This window comes from Excalfactoria chinensis, chromosome 1 (genome assembly GCF_039878825.1).
Source record: "Excalfactoria chinensis isolate bCotChi1 chromosome 1, bCotChi1.hap2, whole genome shotgun sequence".
Lineage (NCBI taxonomy): Eukaryota > Metazoa > Chordata > Aves > Galliformes > Phasianidae > Excalfactoria > Excalfactoria chinensis.
This window is the reverse complement of record NC_092825.1, coordinates 113,799,058-113,826,138: the sequence shown is the minus strand read 5'-3', so window position 1 is coordinate 113,826,138 and position 27,081 is coordinate 113,799,058. Positions and strand designations below refer to the sequence as shown.

At 39.4% G+C, this 27,081-nt stretch overlaps 1 protein-coding gene across 8 annotated transcripts in view; it reads right to left on the bottom strand.

The window, feature by feature from the left end:
• Positions 1 to 27,081, bottom strand: part of SH3KBP1 (SH3 domain containing kinase binding protein 1) — a 215,334-nt gene that overhangs the window by 36,281 nt on the left and 151,972 nt on the right. For all 8 annotated transcript variants that reach the window (XM_072330073.1, XM_072330081.1, XM_072330089.1 and 5 more), the window contains 2 exons: positions 21,014 to 21,089; positions 13,618 to 13,712 (listed from right to left, as the gene is read on the bottom strand). In XM_072330073.1, the coding sequence (XP_072186174.1) occupies positions 13,618 to 13,712; positions 21,014 to 21,089 (171 nt within the window). The remainder of the gene's footprint in view (positions 1 to 13,617; positions 13,713 to 21,013; positions 21,090 to 27,081) is intronic.

The following is a 27,081-nucleotide window of genomic DNA, read 5'->3' as shown; positions in this document are numbered from 1 at the left end:
GCCAGATGAGCTGGAGCTGAACAAGCTACCTCAGAAAGCAACAACTGACATTATAGCTCTGCAGTGCAGTGAAGGTGGTGTGACCAGAACCACACAGCAGGCTGTCACGATTGATTAAATGCTGACTCCATTAGTCCTACACAATTCTATTCATGCTTCTCATGCTTTTCTTTCTTCTTCTTCTTCTTCTTTCTACCAGAAAAGGAGAATGCAACTAGCTTCTGTCAACATGCTGCCAACCATTCTAAGAGCATACATGGAGGAACTAAAAACCACCAGTCATCTTCTTGACAAGAAGAACAGCAGGAGAAGACAGTCTTCATGCTATTAGAAGACATGCAAGCTGTGAATAAAACTGTAACAGATTCACCTGGGGAAAATCAACATTTTATTCCAGAAGGGAATTTTTCCTCTTTTGAGTGAAAAGATACTGGCATTGCTTGATCTCTTACCCATATGCTATGCTGTGTTAACAGGTTTGTTTAGCAGCAGAAAGACTGCTGTTGAACCAGAACAAACCTTGCACTGTTCCTTCCCCCAGTGGTCACTGTTAAGCCAACACAGATTGAACAGAAAGGCAGTGTAAGGCTCCTTAATACTGCATAACCTTACAAATACTCCACTCACTACACAGGAGCAGCTGTGTCTAGATACACACAACCAACAAGAGGCTGTCCCTGATCACCTGCTCAGTTGAAGAATACCAGCGGTTGCAGGACAAGGACGCAAATTGTCTTTCAGTCAGTTACTATCACCATTTCTCTTTGGTGTTCAAAAAGATGCAAAACGAGGTTGGTGAGACTGAGTTGGCAGTCCTCTGCTCACGCAATCTTCAATTTACTAGCTGAGACCATGTTCAAGACTACAAAATTAAAAGATGTGGATTCATGCCTACCAAGTCACAAGCCTCTTTTACAATAGAAGGACATGAAGCTATTAGAGTGTCCAAAGGAGGACTACTAAGATGGTGAAGATTCTGGAGGGCAGGATGTATGAGGAGCAGCTGGGGCCCCTGTGTTTGCTCAGCGCAGAGCAGAGGAGCTGATGGAGGCCTGATGGCGGCTGCAGCTCCTGACAGGGAGCGGAGGGGCAGCGCTGAGCTCTGCTGTGTGTGACAGCGACAGGGCCCGAGGGAACGGCATGGAGCTGTGCCAGGGGAGGGGTGGCTGGGGGGCAGGGAAAGGGGCTGCACCACAGGGCGGTGGGCATGGAACGGGATGCACAGGGCTGTGGGCACGGCCCCCAGTGCTGGAGTTCAACACTCTCAGATACAGGGTTTGATTTTGGGTTAGTCTTAGAAGCAGCAGTTCTGTCTGTGAATGTGCTCGTAATATAAACTCAAAATGGTTATTTTTGAAATTGTTTTGCTAGAAGTCAATAACACACTGTACTTGTAGTGTCAGACACTAGAACTATTTTTTCTTCCATGTACTATGATTGATTTTTCTTTTTCTCCACTTATAGCCACTCAAAGGAGAGTTACAGCGTGCTGTGTCCATTCTTAATCACCAAAATAAAAACCAGTAGCTACTTGGCTGCGTGCTCAGTCTTAATTATAATTTTCCTCTTGCCCGGGCTCAGAAGGACACTGGACTTGCATTTAGATCTCTGCTGAAGTTGTCTGCAAATGCTTCCAATGTTGCTCTTTCTGATGTCATCAGCTGCCTGACAGCTGAGCAACCCCTGAAGCTGTACCAAAATGAGAGCCTGAGCAAGTCTGGAAGGGGCTACCCACAAAATCTATTCAACCATTCCACAAAGTACAGCGCCACTATATGTGGTGGTGCATTGGGATGCACTGAAGGTTCATGAGAGGTGAAGGAACTCTCGTACTGTCAAGGCAGGCACCCACTGCCTCAACCATATTTTCCACTTATTTGAGGATGCAAAGATGATTCCTGTCTCTTTCTCAAGCTCTTCAATAAGGCATCATCTCCCTCCTCTCTCACCACCTTTGAATTGTCAAGATTTCAGGGAGTGCCACAGCCCTGAGTTCATCTCTCCCCTCCACAGTTTTTCTCCTGTGCTTAGCCAAGGAAAAATCTTTTGCTTGTAAAAGTAAATTAGAGGTCTTCCTTATTTCCCAAGGTCCCAAAGAAAAGTAACAATCAATGTATTTCTTTTCTCCCCTATGTACCCCTATAGCTGCAGCTGTGTAAACACATAAGGAAATAAATAAATAAATAAAGGATATCTTCAACCTTAAGCAAGACATTTATTTTATTCTATTTTCTTCTGAGGGAGCAAAACATTGCAGTTGGCCTGCTGAACAAACTGCTGCTTCGTAGTGCTGCTAAAACACGAAGCTATCATTTAAACATCACTTTATAACTGCTCAATATTTCAGCTTTTCTGATTAAAAGGTTTTAATAAAGAGACTTGTGGTTTCATCACTCTTGTCAGGATAGAAAATAGTTCCAAGTACAAATAGAGCAGGTCCTCAGAAAGGATAACTGCAAAGCTCCATGGTATGGGCACTCTGGGAATGCTCAGATAGATAGCAAGTTTTCTGCTTACACAAGTGCTCACACCTGCACTCACAGTCATCAGCTACAGACATCTAAAAAAAGTGACCTAATCATTACTTTCTCATAGATTCTTAGGCTTAAAATACGTAACTGGCAAGATAAGATTACAAGACAAAAATTAAAGATAATCCAGAATAGTGAGGGAGAGACAACACAAAGAGTGTAGTTCAATAAGCATAATTTTCACGGTAGGATATGAAAGCTTTACAGACATCTCCACCAGAATATGCAGTTCCTTGAACAAATAACTAAGTAAATATCCCAGCAGTTGGGAATTGTATTCGTCAAATGCCTGTTTTCCTTCTGCCTGTATATAGTTGGATCTCATCAAGAAGAATGCCGAGCTTGTAAAATCTCATTATTCAGAAAGCCATGAATACATCTTAAACTTGTACTGAGAGCTTTCATGTGTCAGCTCTGCTGTGCTGGCAACCACACATTATGCTATTACTGCCCTCACTGTAGGCATCTCTCCAGCAGCCTTTCCCACTATCGGTAGCCAAACTTATAATTTAAAGAAAAATAACATACATTTAAGGTTAAGGTGAGCAAGTATGTCTCCTCAACTTTTCAAAAGGCTATATATATATACATATATATATATATATAAAATGTACAACGGCTTCTGAATTTGAGAACTAAAGGCCTCATAGAAAGTCAAATCTCAGAGCCAAGTTGGCTGCCATTCCCTGCGCCCACGCAGAGCACCAGCAGCACAGCACTGCTGCAGGCCTCTGGGGACCAAAAGGTCCCAGCTCTCACAGGCCTGGAGAAGGCCACAGAAAGGGCTCTGTAAGTTTTAAAGCTGATGTCTGACATCACTGAGCAAAAACAATACTTTTAAGAATGGTTCTTTAAAATCTTACATTTCACTCTACAGTTATGATGCTGAAATGAAGCCATGTTACTCTCAAAATCCAACTTTATTCTGAAAAGTCAGAAAATAACCAATTTTGTAGTCTTCATAAAACTTGGTAAAATATCTGTGAGTGAAGGAAAGGTTTATCCAGAGTCTTACATTACATCCATCTTGTGCTGTTGCCTAAGACAGTATTCTCCACAATCCAACTCTGTTATTAGGCTCAGTTACAGGGAATGAGACCTTACGATCCTGCACAACAATTTGTTATATAGTTTTGAAGACCATGACTATGGTTTAAAGCATCTGGTTAGTAACTAAGTACTCCCAAACAGAAATATTGTTTTAAAATTTGGCTATATGGCAGAATTAATCTCTCAACAACTACCTAATCCAAGATCACTTAGATGAACAAGATAGCAAATTAATCTTCTGAGGCAGTCCTGGAGAGGCCTTGCTTCCCTTTTACGTGCTCTCTCCCCCAGATACTCATAATTTAGGAAATATCAGAGGAAAAGTATGAGAAGAAATATCCCAGTCTGGTCCATAATCCAGAGCAATTTATTCTGCTCAGGTCCACAACCTGTGCCCTGGAAGACTCAATTCCTGTGCTAATCTTTCACAGCTCTTGCCAGCTCTCCTGCCCGAGCAGTAGGGAAATGTACATGTGAGACACTCAATCGTATCTTTTAATGCTTAAGAACACAAATAGGCTTTTTTTTTCCCCCTGTATCCATAAGCTCTAAGGCTCTACTGAAAATTTATTGTGTCAACACTGTATGGAAGGAAACGAAAGAGACTGTCAGAATTTAGACATTATTTCAGCTGTGGTTACACTGTCTTTCCAGTTAGTGGTTTTTACTGGAAAGCATAACAAGAAAACACTTCTTTAGGAGACATATCCTGTCCAAGAACTGGTCCAAGTTCTTGGGCCTTGCAAAAAAGAAACTGGCTGAAAATAATGAATGACCTAAAATACACAGGGCCTCAGAGCAGAGAGGGTAACTGACCAGAGACAGTTTGGCTGTGAAATCTGTTTTAGGCCATGTCTAACCTTTCGACTTTAAACTCCGTGAGTAAATAGTTTAATCAGTAATGAAGCTGAATTGCTTTGATGAAATATTTGCGCAAACAGAGAAAATTACACTGCTCACTGAAGGAAACAATCTCTTCTGGGGATTCTCTCCACTTGTTCAGTCAGCAGAATATCGTGGAGAAATAAATAAGAGCCAAGTCATAAAATTCTAGCACTACAATAGATAGAATAAAACTAAATTAGCCAACACAGGCACAAAAGGTGGTGCTGGTAACAGACACGATGTATGTCTCTGATGAGCCAAAATACATTTTTTAATGATTTTTTTTTTTGCACTCAGAAAGATTATAGAATCATAGAAACATAGAATGAATCATTTGAAGAGTTAATTTAATGCCATTATTACTTACATAACTGACATTTTAGGAATAGGGTCCTAATTACAATAATTATCACTTGGCACTGTATGTGCATATTTCCCTTTAAATGGCTTTCCTTGCCCTGGCAAGGTTGGACTTAAGATAAAAGTCAGCAGGCAAACTCACTTCACAGAATGAAAGAAAGGATGAATCTAAGCAGCGAGTTTAATGCCTGCATTGTGAGCAATAATCACAGTTTTCCAGATGCCTTGGCATTTCAGCAATATCCTTTACATGCACAGGGCATAAAAAAAAACCCAACCTCACTCTTTTTATCTTAAAATATGTTATCTTTTAATGCAGCCAAGCTAATATAAAAAATGCTTACGAAAGTACCCTCTTTTTAGATGATGTTAATCTTGAAGCACTACATGCATGGGGGAACCTGTCACTTCACCTACATAGTTCAGCATGAACTTATTCCTAGGAACAATACAACCCCTTCCTTTGAAAACACTACTGTACCAACACAATCAGTGATAACAATGACAGGAAGAATGAACTTCAGTGCATATTTAAAGAAAAAGAATACCAACAAGAACTTCTAAGTGCTGGCTGCTCCTCTCCCTAGAAAAGAATCATTGCCTTGATAGTTTATTTACATATTCACCTCAATAAACAGTGTTTCAATCACGTTTCTAAGTCAGAATAATCAAGATTGGAAAAGACCTCCAAGATCACCCAGTCCAACCATCTGACTATCACCAATAGTTCTCACTAATCCATGTCCCTCAGTACAGCATCTAAATATTCCTTGAACACCTCCTGGGTCAGCAACTCCACCATTTCCCTGGGCAGCCTGTTCCAGAGCCTGACCACTCTCTCAGAGAAGTAGTATTTTCTAATGTCCCACCTGAATCATTCCTGGTGCAACTTGAGGCCATTCCCTCTCATCCTATTGCTGTTACCTGGGAGAAGAGGCCAACCCCCATCTCACCACAACCTCCCTTCAGGCAGTTGTAGAGAGCGATGTGGTCTCTCCTGAGCCCCCTCTTCTGCAGACTAAACAATCCCAGTTTTCTCAGCCGCTCCCCATAAGACTTGTGCTCCAGATGCATCACAGCTTCACTGCCCTTTAAAGGACATGTTCCAGGGCCTTAATGTCTTTCTTGTGCTGAGGAGCCGAAAACTGAACACAGTATTTGAGGTGCAGCCTGACCAGAGCTGAGTACAGAGGGATGATCACCTTGTTCTTTCTGGCTGCACTACTTCTGATACAAGCTAGGATGCCATTGGCCTTCTTGGCCACCTGGGCACACTGCTGGCTCATGTTCAACTGTTTCTACACAGACCTCACTCAATGCTCCATTTTTAAACACTGTGGCAAAAACAATCTGCTAGATATAAAAAAGCTAGATATAAAAAAGGGTTAAAAATTTACTTACAAATGTTTGAAAGTCTTGGTCAAGGACATGGTTCATACAAGAAGAGAACAATTACTCACATTCTGTTTTCCCTATAACTCACACAGTGTATCAAATTATTATAGCAATGAACATATTTATTCAATCACCACCATCCATACAAATTTTATATAGCTTACATGAGGAAACATTCATTCTTTCACATGATGACGTACTATCCCCAGGACACAAGCAGCGTGTCAGAAGGGTCTTATCCTGCAGGACCTAGTCCAGTTATCATCTTTCATGGCATCACAATGTGAAGCCTAGCAAAAATTTCAGACCTTCTTACACACATTAAACTAAAATCTTCAGGGAAAAGTTTCAGGTATGGGAAAAAAGTTTCATGCAAGAGCTAACCCCATCTCAAAAGGTAGCCATCCCATCTACCATAAAACCGATGCCAACTCATACACTTCTGCATGTCTAGTGACCATGCCAGCCAGATGCAAAGCCAGAGGAATGGAACAGACCCTCCCCTCCCAGCAGCAGTCTACCATTCATCATGCTAAGTTTCACACTCAGCATGCACACTTTACAAAATAATCTCTTGTGAGAAATGAGCAGCTTTGGTACAAGTAGATTTCTCAGTCAGCTGAGTGGCTGGGATGTCCAGAGGGAAAGCGGCACTGAACACAGCACAGAGGGCAAGGAAAAGAAAGCCCATTACGTTTGGCTATTAGGTCTGATAGAAGACATTTTGAACAATTCATTGTTATCTCAATAGAGAGAAAAAGGTCACCTTGTTCTCTCTGAGAACCCTATTTCTGAAGGTACGTAGTAAGTGGTTTTACATATTTTTATTGCTCACATGCTATCCTTCAAAGACATACAATCATAAAAGCTTTCTTAAAGCTAGACCTCATTTGATGTTCATTTACCTTATTCCTTTTGGTTTCTGTATGCAGGATTGTTGCAAAATGCTCGAAATATCTTGTACTAAAGCCTGAACTGAGGGCATCTGTGTGACCAGAAACTTAGCGCCAACAAAAATCCACTGTGCTGCTCTGATAGAAAGTCATTTTTATGAGTTTTATTAAACCAGATCATATATTTTTCCATGTGTAACCTAAGACTTTTTGCATTGATATATCAGTGAAGTAATTTCTGAAAAGGAGATGGGAGATTTTATCTGCCAATCAAAGACAAATAAGATTGATTATCTAAGTGACTACTTTGAGGCAGAACTGACTCCTTCCTTCCTTTAGAAAGGTACAGCTATAAGCAACTGGATGTTTTCAGCTTTGATATTTTCTTTCTTTTTGAATCAATCTTCAAATCTTATCACTTCTTGTTTTAAATGGAAAATACTGAAAATTTCATCTTAATATGGAAAAATAATTATTGCTATCCACTTGCCTACATTAAAAGAAAAACCACAAGTCTTCTTATTTGTACATATATTTCTACAACCACTGTCACGTATACGTGCTGTTTGCAATTAAAAGCATACAGAAAAATTTGGCAATGAAGAAAACAAAAAAAAATCCAAAACCAATACAAACCCAGGAAACAGGCAAGTTTCTACCCCAGAGACATCATAATATAGCGAAATGTTAAATTAAGTATCAACTATCACCCTCCTCTAGCACACTGTCCGGTTTCTGCTCCTTCCCCTGCTTATGGCCTCACTGAACTGGCAAGACTCTTGTAAATAGCACTTACTAATTTCATCCCTCCAGGAGCCTGCTGCATCCGTCAGAGCAGCTGTTTTCCCTCACAGCCCTACCCAGCCGAGTTATCCTTGGCAAACTCTCAGCTGAAGAAAGTGCTGTGGACAATTACCTCCTGGACAAGGATGAACATTTAAAGATGTTGCAAGGGACAAAACTGGGAGAATTTTTTTGGCAAAAGAGATACGCTTGGGAAACTGTCCATAAATACAGTGAGGGTGAAATTAAATGCCTGAAGACTACTCTAAGAATTGGAAAATGCCAAGTTCTCTGCTTAAGAGGAGACTCCATGCTCTAACATGGACAAACACACAAAGTAGCCACTGTAACAGTGAAAATGTGACACTGAGAAAGAGACTAGAAGGAATAAACTTAATTTCATTGTCTCCTTATACCCTTCTACTTATCTGTACTTAACGTGATTGTCTTAACACTTGATTGTATCTGGCTAGGGGCTGAGACTCACCAAGCATACAGCGTTTTTAACCACCAAACTTGCAGATCATTATCTGTCATTGTTGTGACAATAATGCAAATTACACCATCACCAAATGCAAATGCTATATTTGCAAAAACTGACTGCCATTATGCTAATTTTCAGAAACTAGGTTTCTGGCTCTTTTTTCCTCAACACAACACTAAGCACTACAAATTATATTGCCATTAAATGTGTAGACCAGAAGATTTGCCGTGAAAGTCCCTCACCAGTGATAGGCATTATCCCAATCTGTCTTTCACAATACCAATACACCAGCTTTCCCAGTAGTATCTGAAAATAATCAAAAAGATTTTGGAAGGCTGTAAGTCATTGTTGCTCTCTACCACCTCATCAGTTCTCCATACCATTCCACTGCTATGATAATCCACTGGAAGCCTGGACCCCCATGAAACTCGCCTCCTCAGAGAAGTCATTTTGCAAATGAGAAAGGCCTGAATTAGCAGAACTGCCATTCCTATGGTCCTCCACTTACTCCAGCTCTGATAATAAGGATTCAGGCAAGGATACCCTTCTACTGTTGTCAGCTTTCAATCTCGCAATGATCTTTGAAGTAGTTTATTTTATTTATCTATTTTCATTCCCGGGAACAAAGTAGTCTTTACTGCCTAGAGCTCAGACAAATTGACTAAGTGGAATGCAAACTTTCACAGTCTTGCAAATAAAACTGTCTTCAAATGAACGCTGAGCTGCCAGAGTGTACTTAAGGTTTTTACTTCAAAACTATTTAGCTGTTACTACCGATTTCTCACATAGGTTATTTTCTATATGCCGTTCAGATCTCATTCATTTTTTCAGAATTTATTATTGCTGCTAAGAAATCTACAGTCCATAAAGAGTCTCTATTAGGACTGGAAAACAGCCTACAGCAGCTACATCTAAAAGCGCTAGAATGAAAAATCCTACAAGGCTTCCAAGATGACAGTAGACAAAGTCATGCAAAACTTCTGTTGCTTAAAGGAACTCTGTTTATTACAAACACAACCTCAAAAATCAATACTTGACTGTCACAGAACACATAACACCCATTTGCCACCGTGCACAGTGCTGTCACTACCTATGATCTCATACTATCCAAATGCTGCCTAAACATTACAAACATTAGAGATTACAGAGAATAGTCTATAGTGTCAATCTCACGGCCTCTTACCATTGATGCCTCATCAGCTTATGAATGTATCATTAAACTGTGCAATAATCAAATTATTCTATTTTGCTTTTTGCTCTTTCTTCAAAAGGCACATTCTTCTTAGACCCCCTTGCTGCAAAGTGAAGGTTCCAAGTCTATACCATTTTCTTGCCAGCAGGACGAAGTTTTTGCCTTCCTCTAGAATTCTGAAGAATATTTTCTGACCTCTAATCTTAAAATATTTTGCACTAAGGAACAAAAGATTATTGCTTGGCCACCCTCACTTCCAATAATCAATCAATAAAACATTTCCTAAGCACATAAAAAGGCATTCACACAAAAAACTTTTCCATATATATTTCAAATACATTTACGAGAAGACATTAGTTTCTCCTTTTGCTCTTCTTATCTCTTTATTTTCACATATGAGGAAACAACCGTTACTACCATATGTTTGTACTCTATCCCATCGGGTATTTTTTGTATCATGTAGTCCTATTCAATTCACTGAAAAATGACTCGATGTGTTGATTAATTTGCAAGTGCTCCTGGCTATCAGTCAGGCATAATGGCATTCTTGCATTTGCATATCCCCAAATATACTACCTTTTGACCAGTAAATGATCAGACTTCTGACTCACGTATTTTAATAAAACTTATCAGCACATTCTTCAAATGACAATGGAAGTCACTTGTGATTCAGTAAATTGGTTCAAAAATGTTTACTGGCTACTTCACAAACTAATTCCAATTTCCCTATTGTGGAGGCCTGTACAGATCTTACCAGTTTTTAACTCAGCCTCTCAACATCCACCAAAAGAGCTAGAACTTAATATTGATCCTACAAACACCTGGACCAAAAAATAAAAAATAAAAACAAAAAAGATCAGTCTCTTCTTTACATTGCAGATCTTGAAAAGTGAGTTTTATAATTAATTTCACTGAAATTTCATCTACAGGGTGGGCTTTTAAAATAACAATATTCAATTTTGCGTTTACTGATACCATCCTTCTGTAATTCTCCCTGTAACATATTTTAAGATGAAGAATGGACTAACAGCTTCCTTGCATACATATGCTTATATGTGTATGCACAAGCACACAGGCTCTCCTGGTACCAAACCACTTAGCTCAATTAAGTCACTGCTCTTTCTCTTCATACATATTAAGTGCTATCTCATCTTCCCGTTTTTATGAGGCTTGCAATGCATTCTGAGAATTTTCACAGGATTTCTCTCCCATTCTGTTGTGATTCGCTTCCTATTACTTCTGCTCCTTTCACAAGTTCTCGCCAATGTTTTCATTTTCACATAAATGTAAATTCAACGCAAGTTAAAACTGTGAGCCTTCAACACTCCTCTCTGTCTGACTGTGTGAAAACATATTAGCTTTGTGAAGTACTTTTTATACTAAGAAGGATTTACCACTTTCTGGTTTTAGTGATCTCAACAAAACGACAACGTATCTGGGGTTTTAGGAAGTACTACTCCCACTGATTTCTTTAAAGTTAACCATCTTCTCTCTGTGAGTCTAAGTAATTGGAAAGAATAAACTCTGTCTAATGCTGTCTACCACAGGAAGCAAACAGTGGAAGTTTCTTTCTTGCAATTAGATCAAGAGAAACCCTGTCATCTGATGGCAATGTAAAACCATGGTAATAGTTTTTGAAGTGCTCCATACACTTCTATTTAGTTCCTCTCTTAATCAGTGTGAATCTCTAACTCTGCTTATGGAAAAGATGCCCTAAGCACGAGGCTCTGAGCTCTGGGTAAGAGGCAGCTCTCTGGCAGAAGCCACTTCTGGGCAGAAAGGTGAAGCTGTCTTTGTTGCTGATGACTGAGGTAAAAATGCTATGAAATCTGCTTGAGAAGCTCTAGACTACAATAAAATTATTGTTTTTAAACAGTAAAAGCACAGAGGAGACCCCATTGTTTTCAAAACTGTGTGGCAAAGACCTCGACTCCAAGTTCTGTTTTGCTTTTTTTTTTTTAAAAATTATGGATTAAAAATAGATGGGAAAAGAACAACAGCAAGGTCTGCAAACCATAAGAGTCTGCAAAGTGTCTTCTTGTTAAACATTGTGTCCTCAATATCTCAGATTAGTTCAGACGAAGCATAAAAAAGTACCCAAGGAGAAATGCCAAGCCTTCTTGCATTGAGATCCCCCACTCTCTAGAGGCATGGTTTTATGTAACTGTTCATGGACATGCAACATACCATAGAAAAGAGGGCAAAAAATATCTGCAGTGGCTTGAAATTATCTGATTTACTGAGTAAAAGGGCAGCAGGATATACTAAAAAACTGTACTCATCAACTCAGTCAAATCATGAGCTCAGTTACTATAGAAGACTATTAAGTTTCCACTGCTAGGACAGAGGTAGTGAGAAGAGAATTGGAAAAAGTAAGCAAATAAAACCTGGCACTGAAAATGCAGTAAAGCAACCATCTCTCTATCTGCGTGCAGTGAAGAACACTGCTCCACCTGGAGACCAGCCATTCCTGGGAATTAAATCAGCCAGGACAATAAAGTATAAAGTGGACAGGAACAACTTTTTAAAAGCCATTTCTGTGCTCAGAGATGCTGTTAAATTATTACATTAGAACATTTAAAATCATGCAAAGCCAAACAACTTTCAAGATAAGCTAAATAAAAAGTCACTGGGGGCAAGCGCTAGATTGTTTGGAAGCATGACAAAAATGTACTAAGAAAATGAAATAATAAAACATCAGGCTTTAAACAGCTTGAAACAACAGCTTTACACAGAAAACCGACTCATTTTAATTAACTTTAATCTACGTGAAACAAGAGAGGTGCCATTTTTATAACTAAAAATATCAAATCAGTTTGCACATAGAATGAATACTGGTATTCAGTATTCAGACTGACCACAGCATTTCTAGCTGTGTTGTTCAAAAACAACATCTCCTGTATTTTATATATCCAGTATTCTGGAATTTAAGGACAGTTAGACCAGACCCATTTGGCAACTGCACATTTTTCACAATCCTGATAAACACTTGAATGAAAAAAATAGCGGTGGGGAAAAAAACAGATGAGAAATGCGAGCACATACACATACATCCACACTGTAGACACACGAGAGTTTCTCAGTGTGAAGGTCTACTCTTTCCATCTAAGTGAATGTCACTGCAATGATGTTTGTAAGAAAGATGTTGATGCTTTTAGGCTTAAGTAGCCACTAACAGATATTTCATACAGGCAAGTTCTTTCAAATTTCCAATTTATTTTCCTACAAATGCCTTGTTATTTTTGCTTGGTTACATAGTGTATTGGTTGTTAATATACAGATGGTAGCAAATGTACAGAAGGAATAAGCAAAGGAAAACTCACCAATGGTGGTGCCTTGGCTGAAGAAGCTGGGGCAGCCCTCACTGATGAGCAACCTCCAAGAGATGCTGCCTCAGTGGGAGTCAGCCCTTAAATGAGGTCTCAGAGGGGATGGAGTCGAGCTCCACCCCTTCTGGGAGCACAGCTACATCACTCTCACCTGTGCTCCCACAGCTGACCCCACACTTGCCTCAGCTGATTAATCAGAGGTTCAGGCTGTGATTACCAATCTCCCATACACATAGATATTCTTCAGGACAAATACGATTTCCTCTGAGTTTGTAAACAGCTTAGTATATAGTGAACACTGTCACAGATATATTTCCCAAAATTCTAATTCACAGTTCCTACAATAAGGACAACACACAAACCCAACTTCAATTCTGCTGCTTTCTTGAGTCTTCTGTTTTATTCTCTAGCATTTTATGTTAGCTATAAGAACCATTTTAGAATTTATGTAGATCTGTTAATATATTTAAGTTAAAATTAATTATATAAACTTGTAAACTCAAGAGTTTTCTGTTTGCTGTTCTTAACCTTATGAAAATAAGGCTCTAATGCACAACAAGAAGGTCAATGTGTAGATCCTTCTGAAGTCTCTTTAGTGTTTCATAGCTAAAATAGCATTATTTTAAGATGGTTCAAGTATGGATTTCATGGTTACTAAGTTACGTCTATTTTAAAATCTGGATCCTTGTTTATAGGAGAAAAATATTGCTTTTACCTTACTGATAAGTGTGACGACATCACCTTCTCGGATTGTGAGTTCATCATCATTCTGTGCTTCATATGGAAATATCACTTTGCAATACTCCTTGGCTGAAAGAAGAATATTCAATGTGATAAATAAACTGCTTATCCAAGGGTGAAAATCTTCACAAAATGATCCAAAACTGTCTCTACATGCTGTTTCATTTTCTTGCCATTTTTTCTTTTGTATTATAGAACTTCATCAATTCTGTGAAATATTTAATGAACTCCACACTGATGAGAATTCCCATACATGTCAACCATGGAGTCAGACCTGTAACCCCTAGAACCATTATTTCCCATTATCGCCCTCCTTGTAGATCTTTAAAAGCCATCTGGTTGGTCCTGGGCACCCTGCTTTGGGTGCCCCTGCTTGATCAGTAGTTGGATCCATGATTACCTCAAAGAGAATTGCTCCTCACTGCAACCAGCCACAAACAATTTTCCTTGGAGGTGTCAGACCCGTGTCCGATGCTTGCTGCAATACCGCCACCAGTGCAGCCCTCAAACAGCTCACGTAAATTGGAAGCATAAAGGATCTAGTAGGCTAATATAGCTTATCTATCCCTGGTGTGCAAGAAAGCAAGCATTTCTGATTCTATACCAATGATAAAAAAAGGAATAATACATTAATACCTGTAAAGGCATTAATAACTAAGTCCTCTGTATACTCAGCACAAAGGAAGACTTGAATATTAGCTTAACGTTTCCTCTTCCCTTTCTGTTCTATAAATAAAAGCATCAACTTTCATCAAGAAAATAGAGCCAGCACTCCCATTCAGAAATCTTAAAAAGCAGTTACAACACGTTGCTGTGCAACAGACAAATACTCCTACATCAACGTGTCTAACAAATAGAAAGTGAATGTGCTTTCCAGCTATCAAATTATGTATACAATGTGATATTCTAAGACAGCAGGCTTGAAAAGACATTTCAAATACTCACAGGAATTACTGGACCCTTTGTAAAAAGTGTATGTTTCTTTGTAGAAGAGGTAAGCTCACACAAATGTCGCAGTTTTGATGGCCTCTCACCACTACATCACAACCCATTTCGGAAAATGGAAGGGATGTCTAACTGCTAGTTCACTGTGATATGGATAAAGGCTTTGGATCTTTCTTTGTGGACTCAGTTGCAATGTTTTACCTGCACACTACCTTGTCTGCCAGATAGTACAATAATACTGTATCTACAATACAGCGTTCCTTCAAGGACTAACTATACAGTTTTACAGTTTCCACATTAGGGGAGAATTGTAGCAAAACGTATGACTAAACAACGGAGAACAGCCAATAACCCACAGAACTGATGCTATCCTGAAAGGATGTCACTGGTACAGCTCTCACACAAGGTGTGAATGAATTTCACGCATCTGAAGTTAAAGAACAATTTCAACAGCAGTAGTCTAGTATTCATGTCTCCTGAATCCTACAATGGGCAAATCTTCATCAGTTCCTCCCTAATATCTAAGGATATCTGAATAAGGATGAAGACCTTGATCAACAGAGTGGACAGAAGGCCGTGATTTTAGTGTTGTAGAATGTCTGTTGATAATCAGGTAATTAATTGCTTTCTTTCTTCTTTTTTTTTAAATACTTCATCTAAAAGTATATAAAAACTTGGATTCCACAGTCAGTAGCTGTCAGAATGAGAAAGACTAACTGAAAAACTCCTGGTCTTTCATATATAGGAAACTGCTATGAATCTTCACCTTGTACATCTGGCATCGATAACACCGTTATCCCATGCCCTCTCTGCCCTCCACATCAAAATATTGATTATTTCTTTTTAATATTCAGATAGCTGGAATCAAGGAATTAAGCTAGAAGAAACGACTCTTCAGAAAGAAAGAAAAACAAACAAACAATAATTGTGACCAAAGGCAAATGCTGATGCACTGCACAGAGCCAGGAGACACTGCTGTGATAGGCATGAGGGAGAACTGAGGGTGGGACGAGAACACAGGATGAAGGCTCAGACATGTAAAAAAAGCCATGGTTTATGTACATTCTAATGTTGGATTCCTCCGGTGTGATTCACACTGACATACACTAAATCAATATGCTCCTCTGCCCAGTGAGGATCCTCTGGATCACAACGCAACAGAGCCAGGTCTCAAAAACACAGCTGGATTTGAGACAAAGTAAGTGATTGGATGAAGTCAGCTTTCAAGCTTCTATTATGAGAAAGGTAGTCTAGTGCTGATTTAAGTAAGCAAAACCAAAGTCAAACAGGAGTTAAAGTAGCATGAACCTCTAAATTCAGATTAATAAAAGCAGAAAAAAATCTAATAAGACATGGAACTTGTGTACTAGAATTGTCCTTACTCAGCAGAGCACAATATAGCAAAACAATGTAATAGAACATAATTTCCACAGTTATGTTTATATAGGAAGGAAAAAAAAGATAAAAGGCAATACTAATTGCAAACACAACACAGAAGAGAGCACACTGTAACTTGCTGAATTGGGGCTTTTTCTAAGTGAGGGGGGAGAGGCAGGTCAAAAGTAACACAAAGTAACATATCCAATTGCAAGCACGGTAAAATGGCTCAAGTCAAATTGAAGCTTCAGACTAAGATACCAATATTAAGCATCCCTTAACTGAGGGTGATAAATCTCCTTTTTACATTTTATATCCGAAGCTGGGTTTATAAATCACAGATGGTTTTCCCAGAAGCCTCTCTTTCTTTGCTCTGACCTGAAGATACATTTTAAAAATATAACTCTCCATGAGCCCCCAGCAATAAACATCTCGGAAACACTAAAGGAGGAAAAAAACATGATATTAACGAGATTTTCAGTCCTCACTTACTAATTCAACAACAGTCTACTCTTTCAGACCACAGTCTCTGCCTGTGTACTTGCAGCTGCTCCCAAGCAAAAGAAAACAACCTGTCATATACAATGGACGTTTCTCAGGGGATTGAGTGAGCAGATGAACCTTGCCATATGTCTTGAAACTCAAACAAGTCGGATCCAATGCAAGATGTTCAAATTCTTGCCTCATATGTTCTAAGCTGAGAGAGCACGGGCTAGGTACAATGCCATTAAAAAATATGCACCCCCAAGTACTTTCCATGATTTTTCAACCACAGAGTTTCAACTAGACAAGGAACAATGATGACACAACAAGAAGCATTTTATTTTCTCTGCCCACAACCCCTGCAATCCAGTCCTTCGAAATGAAGACCAAAGCCATTGCTCGGTTCTCTGACAGAGCCCCAAGAGCTTCCCAGAATCACTCTCATCAGCCAGAAGTTGCAGGAATAAATATCAGCAAGGAACTAGATACTTATAACAAGTTGCCTGTCATTGCCCATGTTACATTGAGGAAATAGTCTCAGAACTACTACCCCAAACAACAAATAAAGCTATCCTCTAATAAGAACTGGATGATTTAGGGGAATAGTTTACATGCATCTTCTTTCAACACCTTATGACCCACAGTCTGCCCTGCACTCAAAATATGGGCTATTTGATACAGCCTTAAGCCTCCAGGAAAACATTTCCGCAAAGAGGGAAAAAGGCAGCAACAGATGGCCTTCCTACAGAATACAGCTGCTGCATTATCTAGGCTGTCACGAGCACTGTATTTCACCCACAGAATCCAGTGGCTTGATGTACATTTATTTTGAGAGACTGGTTAAATACCGTACTGTCCAAACCAGAACGGAGCAAACTCAATTTACTGCATCAGCAGAACCTGCTCATTTTAAAAGGATGTCTCCTCTATCTGTTCTCCCTCCAGATTCTTGGAAAGAGTTGTGATATTCAAAACCACGGTCCTAAATTGCACAGGGGATACTCACTCTGGAATTTGCTTTTCTTAGGCTAGGAAGATACAGGTTCCTCTGCTTACTTCTGATGCTCTTTCTTTGTTGTTAGGCAACATCTGTTCTGCCTCAAAGGAAGATCTGCTCCCTCTCAGATGATCTAACTATTGGGCTCTGAATTTACCTTTCTGGCTTTTCAAAAATGGATAGTTACTTTTTAGTAAAGCAAGCAATCATCTGATATGGTTGATTTTTGAGGCTTAATTATTTCTCCCTCGATGAAGTCTAAATCATACGCAAATATTAAGTAAGAAAACAAGCAGCATTAAGTTAGTTATCCTTGCGTTTAAGCTTCTTCTTTTTAACCACTACTCAAATAAAAGCTTTCTGAAATCGAACAAAATCTACAATGTCTAGGGAAAAATTACATAATTGTTACCAAAAGCATTAAACAGATGGGAAAAGAAAACCAACAACCCAACAACGCACTCAGCAGAATTTGGTTTCATTATTAATCGCTGCCTTCAAGACTCATAAATGGATAGCACTAAAAAAATAATTTCATGGAACTGCAACAGACTCAAAGGATCAAAACACCACCTCATTAAACAAAACAAAACAAAAATATCCAGAACTAATTAGGGCCTCATTAATCCAGATCCAGCAACTCTTTTATACTCTTTCTATCATCATGCAAGAAGCTTAGTACTTGCTAGGATTTTGCAATTCCTATTATGTAACAGGTTAACGCAAACTGTTAATAATCAGTGAGTGGAGTAATCAAATTAAGTATCACGGTCAGTGCACTTTTTGACTTACTGTCTTTGCTTTTCTGCTGTCTGTGCACTTAACACTCCATTTTTGCAGTCTCAGTAAGCTGTAATGGTTCTGTCAGTCACTGTGAATACTTTGCTTTGCTGAATTCCAAAATCCAGCAGAGCTACTTGAAAATTGATATGTATTATCTACAAAACAGCCTTTCCGCTGCAAGACACTTAAACTAAAGGCAAGCTATTTCATGACAAAATAAATAATAAAATAAATAATCTCACCCCAGAGGTTTTTATATTTATACTTATACAGGAGTATAAATACACATAAGCCTGAGCCGCACATAAAACAGTTGAAAATTCAACAGCAGATTTATTCCCCTAGAAGACTATGCAGACACAAACCTAAAACAAACAGCTCTTTCCTCTTCTATTCAAAGATGTGCTCTTTCATTCTTAAAGCGTTAGTGGTATTTCCTTCCCCTTTCTGCTTTCCAAAGGACCACTTGAGCTCTCTAAGTCTTTGTGCTTTCACTGTACTATGTGTTTGAGCAAAAGCCATTCTGTCTTCTCATCGATTTTGATAATGATTAGCTATTTAATTCACAGAATCAAGGAATGGCCCAGTTTGGAAAGGACCTCCAGGGTCATGAAGCTCCAACCCCAGCTTCACAGGCAGGGCCATCAACTTCCATATCTAATACTAGACCAGGCTTCCCAGGGTCCTGTCCAACCTGGCCTTGAACACCTCCAGGGGCAGGGCATCCACAGTCTCTCTGGGCTGCCTGTGCCAGCACCTCACCATTCTTATGGTAAAGGACTGAAGATCTTCACAAAACTTTAATGTCATTTCTTAAGGAAAATCACATAGCAGGCTGCTGGGAGATGCACCTCTGGAACGAACTGTTGCCTTTGCTCTGACCTGATCACCCTACTTCAAAACTTGGGCCATGTTGTGCATACCAGGGGAGCAAATGGCATACACGTTCAAGTGACTTTCTGCCAACCACTCCCTCATCTCACTGGGACAGGTATAGGAAAAAGAGTAGACTCATCTATCAATATGTGGGTGAAGTCCACAACCAACACTCCTCAATGTAGCCCCCTGTGCAGAAAAGGAAGGTGGTGCTGCTCACTTTTTCCTGGCTTAGTAGGCTAGTCCACAGTGCAAGTACTTTTTTTATCCAGTAGAGAATAGGGAACAACAGCATCAGTCATGAAACGAAACAGGAGGAAAATGAAAAAAAAAAAGGTGTTACTACTGCTCTACCAATGCAATTTCTCTTGCTTCGAGCATAAATCTCTGTCAGCGATCAGAAGGGAATCCAAATCACATTGCTCCCTCTCCATACTAAGCTTATATTTCACACTACACCTTTGGAGAACCCCACAGTACCTTGTTCAGTTCAGCAATTAAAGGCTCCACGGACTCCTGGCACCCCTGCCATTCCAGGCATAAGTGAGAAAAGCTCAAGGCTAAGGGGGAGGGGTACAGTGTGTCACTGTGGAAGGTGCAGTTCTCCAGCCCTTGTTGGAGGCTTTGTTTATATGTGGTACAAGCATGAAGCTCCAGTACCATGAGACGTAAATTTTTAGCCAGTTTGAGCTGCCAGAAAAAAAGCATGAGTTAATGTGGAGAACGGTATTGAGCATTTCTTAGTCTGGCTCAACCTGCAAGCATTGTTGCTGCAGGTGGGAAAGAAGCCATAGGAGCACCCTTTCAGATGCTACCTACCTGTAAGCCAGCTTAACCTTCTCAAGCTGCAGAGTGAGAAAGGTATATCGAAAGCACATTCACTCTGGAGCCCTGCTCTACTGTACCAGCTTGCGCACTTTTCAATATTTAAAATCCTCACCTCCTCCGGGCAAATGAGTTATTGCAGTACTTCACATTAACAGCCTTACTTCACAAAGGGAACAAGATAAGAGGATGCAGAAAGTCAATTACCGTGGTCCAGTTAATGAACAGTAACAATAACTCACTAAGCTGTTTTAAGCTGCTTTTGCAGTTCTGAGCTGATAGCATGTGGTCTTTACTGCACACTTCTGCCAGATAGCTTCTATTGTCCTGCTACTCCTTGTCCTTGCCTTCCTCTGTTGGTATTTCAGTTCTGAGACAAAACACTATCTTTTAGCTATCTCAAAAGGCAAACACATCAGGGAAGGACTTAAAAACTCAATACCTTATATTATAATCCATTTCTTTTCTAATGTATGGCTATGTTCTCTTCCTTTTTATTGTATCCTATGAGTATCTGTAATATTTAGCTGTAACTTCATATGAGTTAAAGGATTTGGAACTGCACTGAGACCTTCCTAGAAGATTTAGTTATTCCTTTTTGCTCTACTAAGCATCTAAATAACCAAATAAAACCAAAGCTCGTTGACTCTGTACCACCCACACAAATATGTCTGCTACAGAAACAAAGGAAAAAGAGGAAAAAGTGAGAGGTGAGAGAACCAGAGATATTTTTCTACAACCTACCTACAAGTTACAACAGCTGAAGCTGGATCTCAACTAAACTCCGACATGTTCCAAAGCACCCTCCAGGCCAAAAGCTGATCGTGTAATTTAATTTGATTTCAGTGGCAGGAAACTCAAGGTAGGATTATCAAAGCAAAAACAAATTCAGAGGACTCCATGAAACAAAACATTCTGTCTGTGTACCACCCACTCAAAGTTTGTCCTAAATATATCCATCTGCATCCTTGCTTTTCATACATACAGGATACTCTTCTAGCCAAAACCAGAAAAACAACACTCAGTTAGCTTTTAAGAGGCTCAGCAGCACAAACTGCAAAGAAGTAAAAGCTATGAAACCTACTTTTTGTTCTGCTGTCCAGTTCCGTTTTTGTTGGCTCCTGACTTGCTGTGGCTGGAGGTACTTTCTTCCCAACACTCTGAAAAAAATATAGTTATTCTTTAAAATTGGTAGATTCAATCAGAAGTCAGATAACAAAAAGTATGTAGTGGAAATGGAAAATATAGGAATAGAAAAGAGACAGAGTAGAAACAGAGGCAAATTGAACTGCACAGAGATTTGTTTGTAGGACATTTGTCAGATTGTTGTTTTGTTTTTTTATTTTAAAAATGATGGTACAAGACCCGTAATAACTTGACCCCCATATCCTCCCTTGAAATATTGCTTACTAATAACTTTAACCATTAAATCCTTAGCACAGCTTTAGGGTATAGTCATAGAAGTTTCATTTGTGGATTTGATGCCAAAAATAAGGTTGAAAGAACTGAAAAAAATCCCTTGATTTCTTTCCATACCGGGAGTATTCATTTCAGTCATTTCAGACTGAATGTGACTTCTAAGTTGACATCTCTTTATGTGTTCCAAGTTTTTGTTTGCTTTAAGCAAAAATAACTATTTTACAGAGGATTATGATGATAAGCAATTATCAACCTCAACTATTCTGAAAGAATAGTAAAAAATATTATCTACCCACAGTGCAATAGAATTGTTGACATTCATCTTCAGGCATTTTAACCAACTTACATGCATGCCATCTCTTCTCTCCCTATCAGGAAAGCCATCTAGCTTGAAAATCCAGATGACATGTAGTTGACAACATAAGTAAAGGTATTATTTGTTTGCATGAATACTTACAAGCCCTAGCTATAGTTCAGCATCGTTTTCTAGTAAGCTATGTATTAACACAAGAAAAAGCATTCCATACTGCAGCGACTTTACAAGTAAGATTCAAGACAGATAATACTTAGTCTTGAAAACACTGACCATGAAGAAAATATTGGCAAACATGAGAAGCAATACGAGAACAGCAGTTTAAATAGGTGAAAAGCTTCAATGCACACCAAAAATATGAAGAGCTCCGTGTTAATAATTTTGTACATTGTTCCAAAGCTTTTCTATGGGAAAGAACGAACAAAGGTGATTTTGGCTGGCAAAATAAAGCACAGCTGGAAGAGAGGCTGTTTGGAGTGTTGTGCACAAGACATGGTCATTAAATATGTGTTGACATGCAAGACAAACTACAAATTGCCATCCCCACAAGTGTCTTATTGCTACTTCACTTGCAAGTGGCAATACAAACAACTGAAATTCTGACAGGCTTGCAACTCTGCTTGCAATCGTAAGTTTTTTAAGTGCTGGGAATGAGAGTAAAATTCTACAGAACCTCCTAACTTCTTTGCTGAGGTGCAAACGACAAAAGAGAAGCATTATCTGCAGCAGCAATCAGGCAGGTAACAGAACAACCAGAGATGTCAGTCACCTGCAAATCAGGAGACAACAGAATTCAAGGAAAGAGCATGGACTGGCTGTGCTGAAGAAACTAAGCCAAGAAGGAAGAGGATGAAGAGTCAACTCTGAGATCTAGCTGGAAAGCAATGAAAACTACAATGGAAGAGACGCAGGAAGAATCTGAAGCTACTAAGTGTTCATACAGAGACAGCACCTAATTCCTTTTGAATGAAACCCAAAATGAAGCCACCTTACTATAGCAAAAGCATCAAAGATAAAGGAGGAAGAAAGTAGTGTATCTCAGTAGAGCAGACAAGCTGCAGTGTAAAAGGAAATTTAAGACTTTTTTTATTTTATAGAAGCAAATGCAAGTTTAATGCTTGAATATATTCATTCATCTGCTTATACAATGCAGTGCAGGTGATGTACCAGCATGGGGAACCAAGTGACTCCTTGGGAGCAGAAAATGAAACACCACCCAAACAATGCTGCTGGTTTTTTAGAGTGAGGAGATAAATCAGAAAGCAGCATTTGTATCATGAACCAGAAGGCCCATAATAACACCCTCCTGAAAGAGTCCTAACCACCAGGCTGCAAATACAAGCAAATTTCTGCATTTTCTCTGTCTCTGTATACCTCGGATTCTTGGCTGCAGAGTGCTCTCAACATCAGCAAAGACAAAAGCAGATTCTCCTCTACCTTAGTATCCCTGGTCTAGTGCTTCAGAGACACTCCTTTCCCTCTATGCTCCTGCAGCATGCTGACTGCCATAAGTCTCCTTTCTAAGTGGTGGCAGTCAGCCAAGTTCAACCTACATTACTTTTATGTCTTGTCACACAAGAAACATGAGTTGGAAACTGAGTTCAGATGTCCTGATTCCACAGCCAGGTTAACTCCACAACACACACCAGAATGTAACAACAACAAGGACAGAATTTAATCTCACTATTTCTGCAAGGCAAGTGTAATTAGATTATGTGGCTGTCAGACACAAATCCTTCTAATCGCCTGGCAAGCAAATCCTAAAGATGAAAGGGGATGAGGATTCTTCTTGCTGCAGAAGCAGTTGATAAAAGCAAGAATAATGACCGTGATCTGGTGTACAGATATTCAGTGGGTTGAGAGAGATTTAAGCAGTAACTTGCCAGTCAAAAACCTGTTTGGTTTTACGAAGCCTATGCAAGGATAGTTGACCATTAAATCACAGGTTCTGTTTAATGGCAGAGGCCTTGATGGTGATGTGGTACACTGCAAATCCCTATCACTGCAGAGCAGTTTCCTCTGATACTGAATTAACAGTGATTACAGAAAAGATTGAGGTGGTAAACAAAGTCTCTCAGATGAGGTCACAGCATAATCCAAATTTTTTAATTTCCCTTCATTTATGTACTTTGGCTTATCAGCAATCCCTGTGACAGAGAGCAACACCAGAAAACTAAAGCACACAGCGGACAGTACATACGTGAATTTTTCTCATGTGAGGGCACTACTGCCCTTCCCTGCAACTATTCAACCCTGACCACAGGGAGAAAAGTAGACCCGTGCACAAGTTAACTCCTCCAGGATACTTTACAATTGTATTTCAGGGTTTTCTATCATTGTTGCTGGAAACTAACTTGTCTGTTTACTTTAGTTATGCAGGTCCTGTATCTCCAGAAGATTTCACCTGAAGATTCACATCAAAACATCAGTTAAGCACCAGCTAGGTCAACATGGAAGATTCTGCCCTACTTCTTCATACTAGAGGAACATACTCATCCTTTCGCCCTTCTTTAAACAAATACGGCTTTCTCCTATGAACAGCATACATACCCAGTAAGAAAGGGGAAAAAAATGGTTTACTCAGCATCAGGATTTATTTTGGAAGGTGTATTGAAGTCTTCATTCCAGATAAAATATTTTGGGACTGTTATTTGAAAATAAAACTCTGTGAAGATATTCTAAAGGAAGACATCGGATATTCATGGATTCATCTGTATGAGCTGGAAACACTGATGTTTATAAGCTTAACATCATTTGTCAGGCTGAATAGAGAAAATATAACAAAACGCACTGATGCTTTCATACAGAGGAAGAATAGGGTTACATATCTCAAGAAGCGTCAGAAAACCTCACTGCTTGGGTCAGGGGAATAAATGTGCCACGCTTCTTTGACCACAATACTTCCTTTAACATTCAACTACTAGTTCTGAATGTTGTTCACGTGCATCAGAATTTTCTTCACATATAGGTTTACGTGCAAACCTAAGGCCAGCCTTAGCAACAACATAAAAGCTTTATTCTTTATTGTAATCCTGATGCACCATTTGGTAACTGAGAGAATTTTTCTCACAAAGAAACAGAAGCAGACGCTAGATTCTTCCAGGCATGGATGAGCATATGTATAAATAAGCTTCTCACTGAATATATACAACATTGGTGTTTTAGGGGAGGAAGCCAAATTGGTTTGTTAGGTTTTTTTTTCCCCCCACAAAAATATTTTTCAAATATTTATGGTACATTATCAAGTCCTTTATCCTCCCTACCTGGACTACCCCAAATTCAGACAAATATAAGTGCACTAACATTAAAGAATCAGAAGGTTTTCAGATGTCAAAATGCCCTTCCTTTGTCAGACACTTGTAAAATAAGAGAAATGTCAGAGTTTCTTTCCCCCCCAAGATACCAACCTTCAGCTCTATGTGAAATACTTCCAGTGACAGTATGATCAAGTATTTACTATCCTGGGGTTTCCCAAAAGGACGGAGTTAAGTGTTTTCCACAAAGGTCACCACACAGCACTTCAAAACGGGTAATGGGAATTTTAAGAAGCCTTTATAGAGAAAATAAATATTCTTCAGGGACAGTGTGAATAAGCACCTGCCTGCATATTTGACTGACTTGGTTGTCTAGATAGCTTCTTCCTCCTGCCAACTTTCTACTTATCTATGCTTTGGTATAAATACCATCCACGTGCTTCTGAACTATAATTAGTAATGTTTTTAGTATCAGCTGGATATATACAGTCTGCTCAATGCATGCATAGCTAATATGGAGAGTTCCAGCTGCCCAAGCCACATGCATCCCTGTTGCCATCATCTATGAGGAAATTTCAATCACAACACAGGGTAATTTCCTTAAAACCTGGTTAGGTGAATGAACGAGGCAGGAAACAAGTGTTCATGAAGTCCTCAATTACAAACACACCGTCACAAGGATAGGCAAACAAAATAAATAGCTTTTATTCTTCTGCTCCAAGATTATGCTCTGAGCTTGCACGGAGGCAGGATGCAGCATGTCTCATAACTGCTGTGAGCAAGAGAGGGAGCTGCCCCAGTGTTGCCCAAGGCTATCTACCCAAGGTGGCCAACTGCACAGGAACCACCCTCAGTTACCAACCACCTCCTCTCTCTGTAGTGGCATTAGCCCCTCTGCAGTGGGAGATGAGAGAACTAACCTACGTTAAAATGTATTGTAGATGGGAAGAAAGAATAAAAGAGCTTGCAAGTTATCTGCTTCCCTCAACAGCTGCACAAACTACTGGTATAGAACTGAGGCATGAAAATTAGTGGACACAGGGGTAAGGTGAAAACAAGCAGCAGTGCTCATTTATACCAGCTCAGGTTCAATGGGAAAGCATGGAAAGCATCTCAGTGTGTTTCAGTAGCTCCAAAGGATCATACTCAAGGCAAATCAAGGAAAGGTTGCAACAATGCTGCCTTCTACATCAATCAAATGATGAAATATGAACCAGGTGATACTTCTATAAAGAGTGGGTGCTGTAACCACAGGATCAGGTGTGGTGCACATCCCCAGATGTTTACCAGCAGGATGATTGGCAAAGATTAAACAGAATACAGACAACAGTGCAATTAAAGTATGTTTAAATTTCCTATTACAGTTTCTTTGCATATGGGCCATACTAACATACATCGGGCAATCTGAAAATAACTCATTTTCACATTTAGCTCATATTCCAGAAGGTAAAGGTGCATTTCTTCCAACTGATGCCTATACTAGAGCACTTTTGAACTTGGATGAACAGCTCCTGAATGACAGCTACTTACACATCTCAAGAGCATCTTTGTAAAGAAATAAATCCTATGAAGTACTACCCATGTAAAAGTTATAAAACCTTGTATTTAGGTGCTGTGACAAGTGTGTGAACTGGTACCTTAATACTTCTCTGTCTCGTGAAAATAATCAAAATCATAATAAAAATGTCCCTTCAAGTAACATCTTGGTCTTACCCAAGAAAACAAAAGCAAAGACTTCATCCCACTGGATCTCCTTAAAGATCAGTGTAATTTCAGCCAGCAGCCTGACTCTTGGCACAGCGGGCAAGCTGTTTTTAGTCAGCAATCAATAGAGATTTGGGGTCCTGTAACCACTCATTGGTCTCTTCTGGACAGCACTGCGTTATTACAGAAAAGGAACGCTGACGCAGTCAACAACTATACCCTGCTCAAATGTAAAAGGCTTTTGAAATCAGGTTGCATATGCACAAAAAAAAAACAAACAACAAAAACCCTCAAGGTATGTGGGGAAAATGTTTTCTAGTATTCACACAGAAATTGATGCATTTCCTCCAATTACAAACATTATTTCTTGAACGCAAAAGAAGAACAAATAAATGGGGACTAAATTAGAATCTTAGTCTAAATTGTACTACTACGCCCTAATTCTCATTCCACAGAATAGTA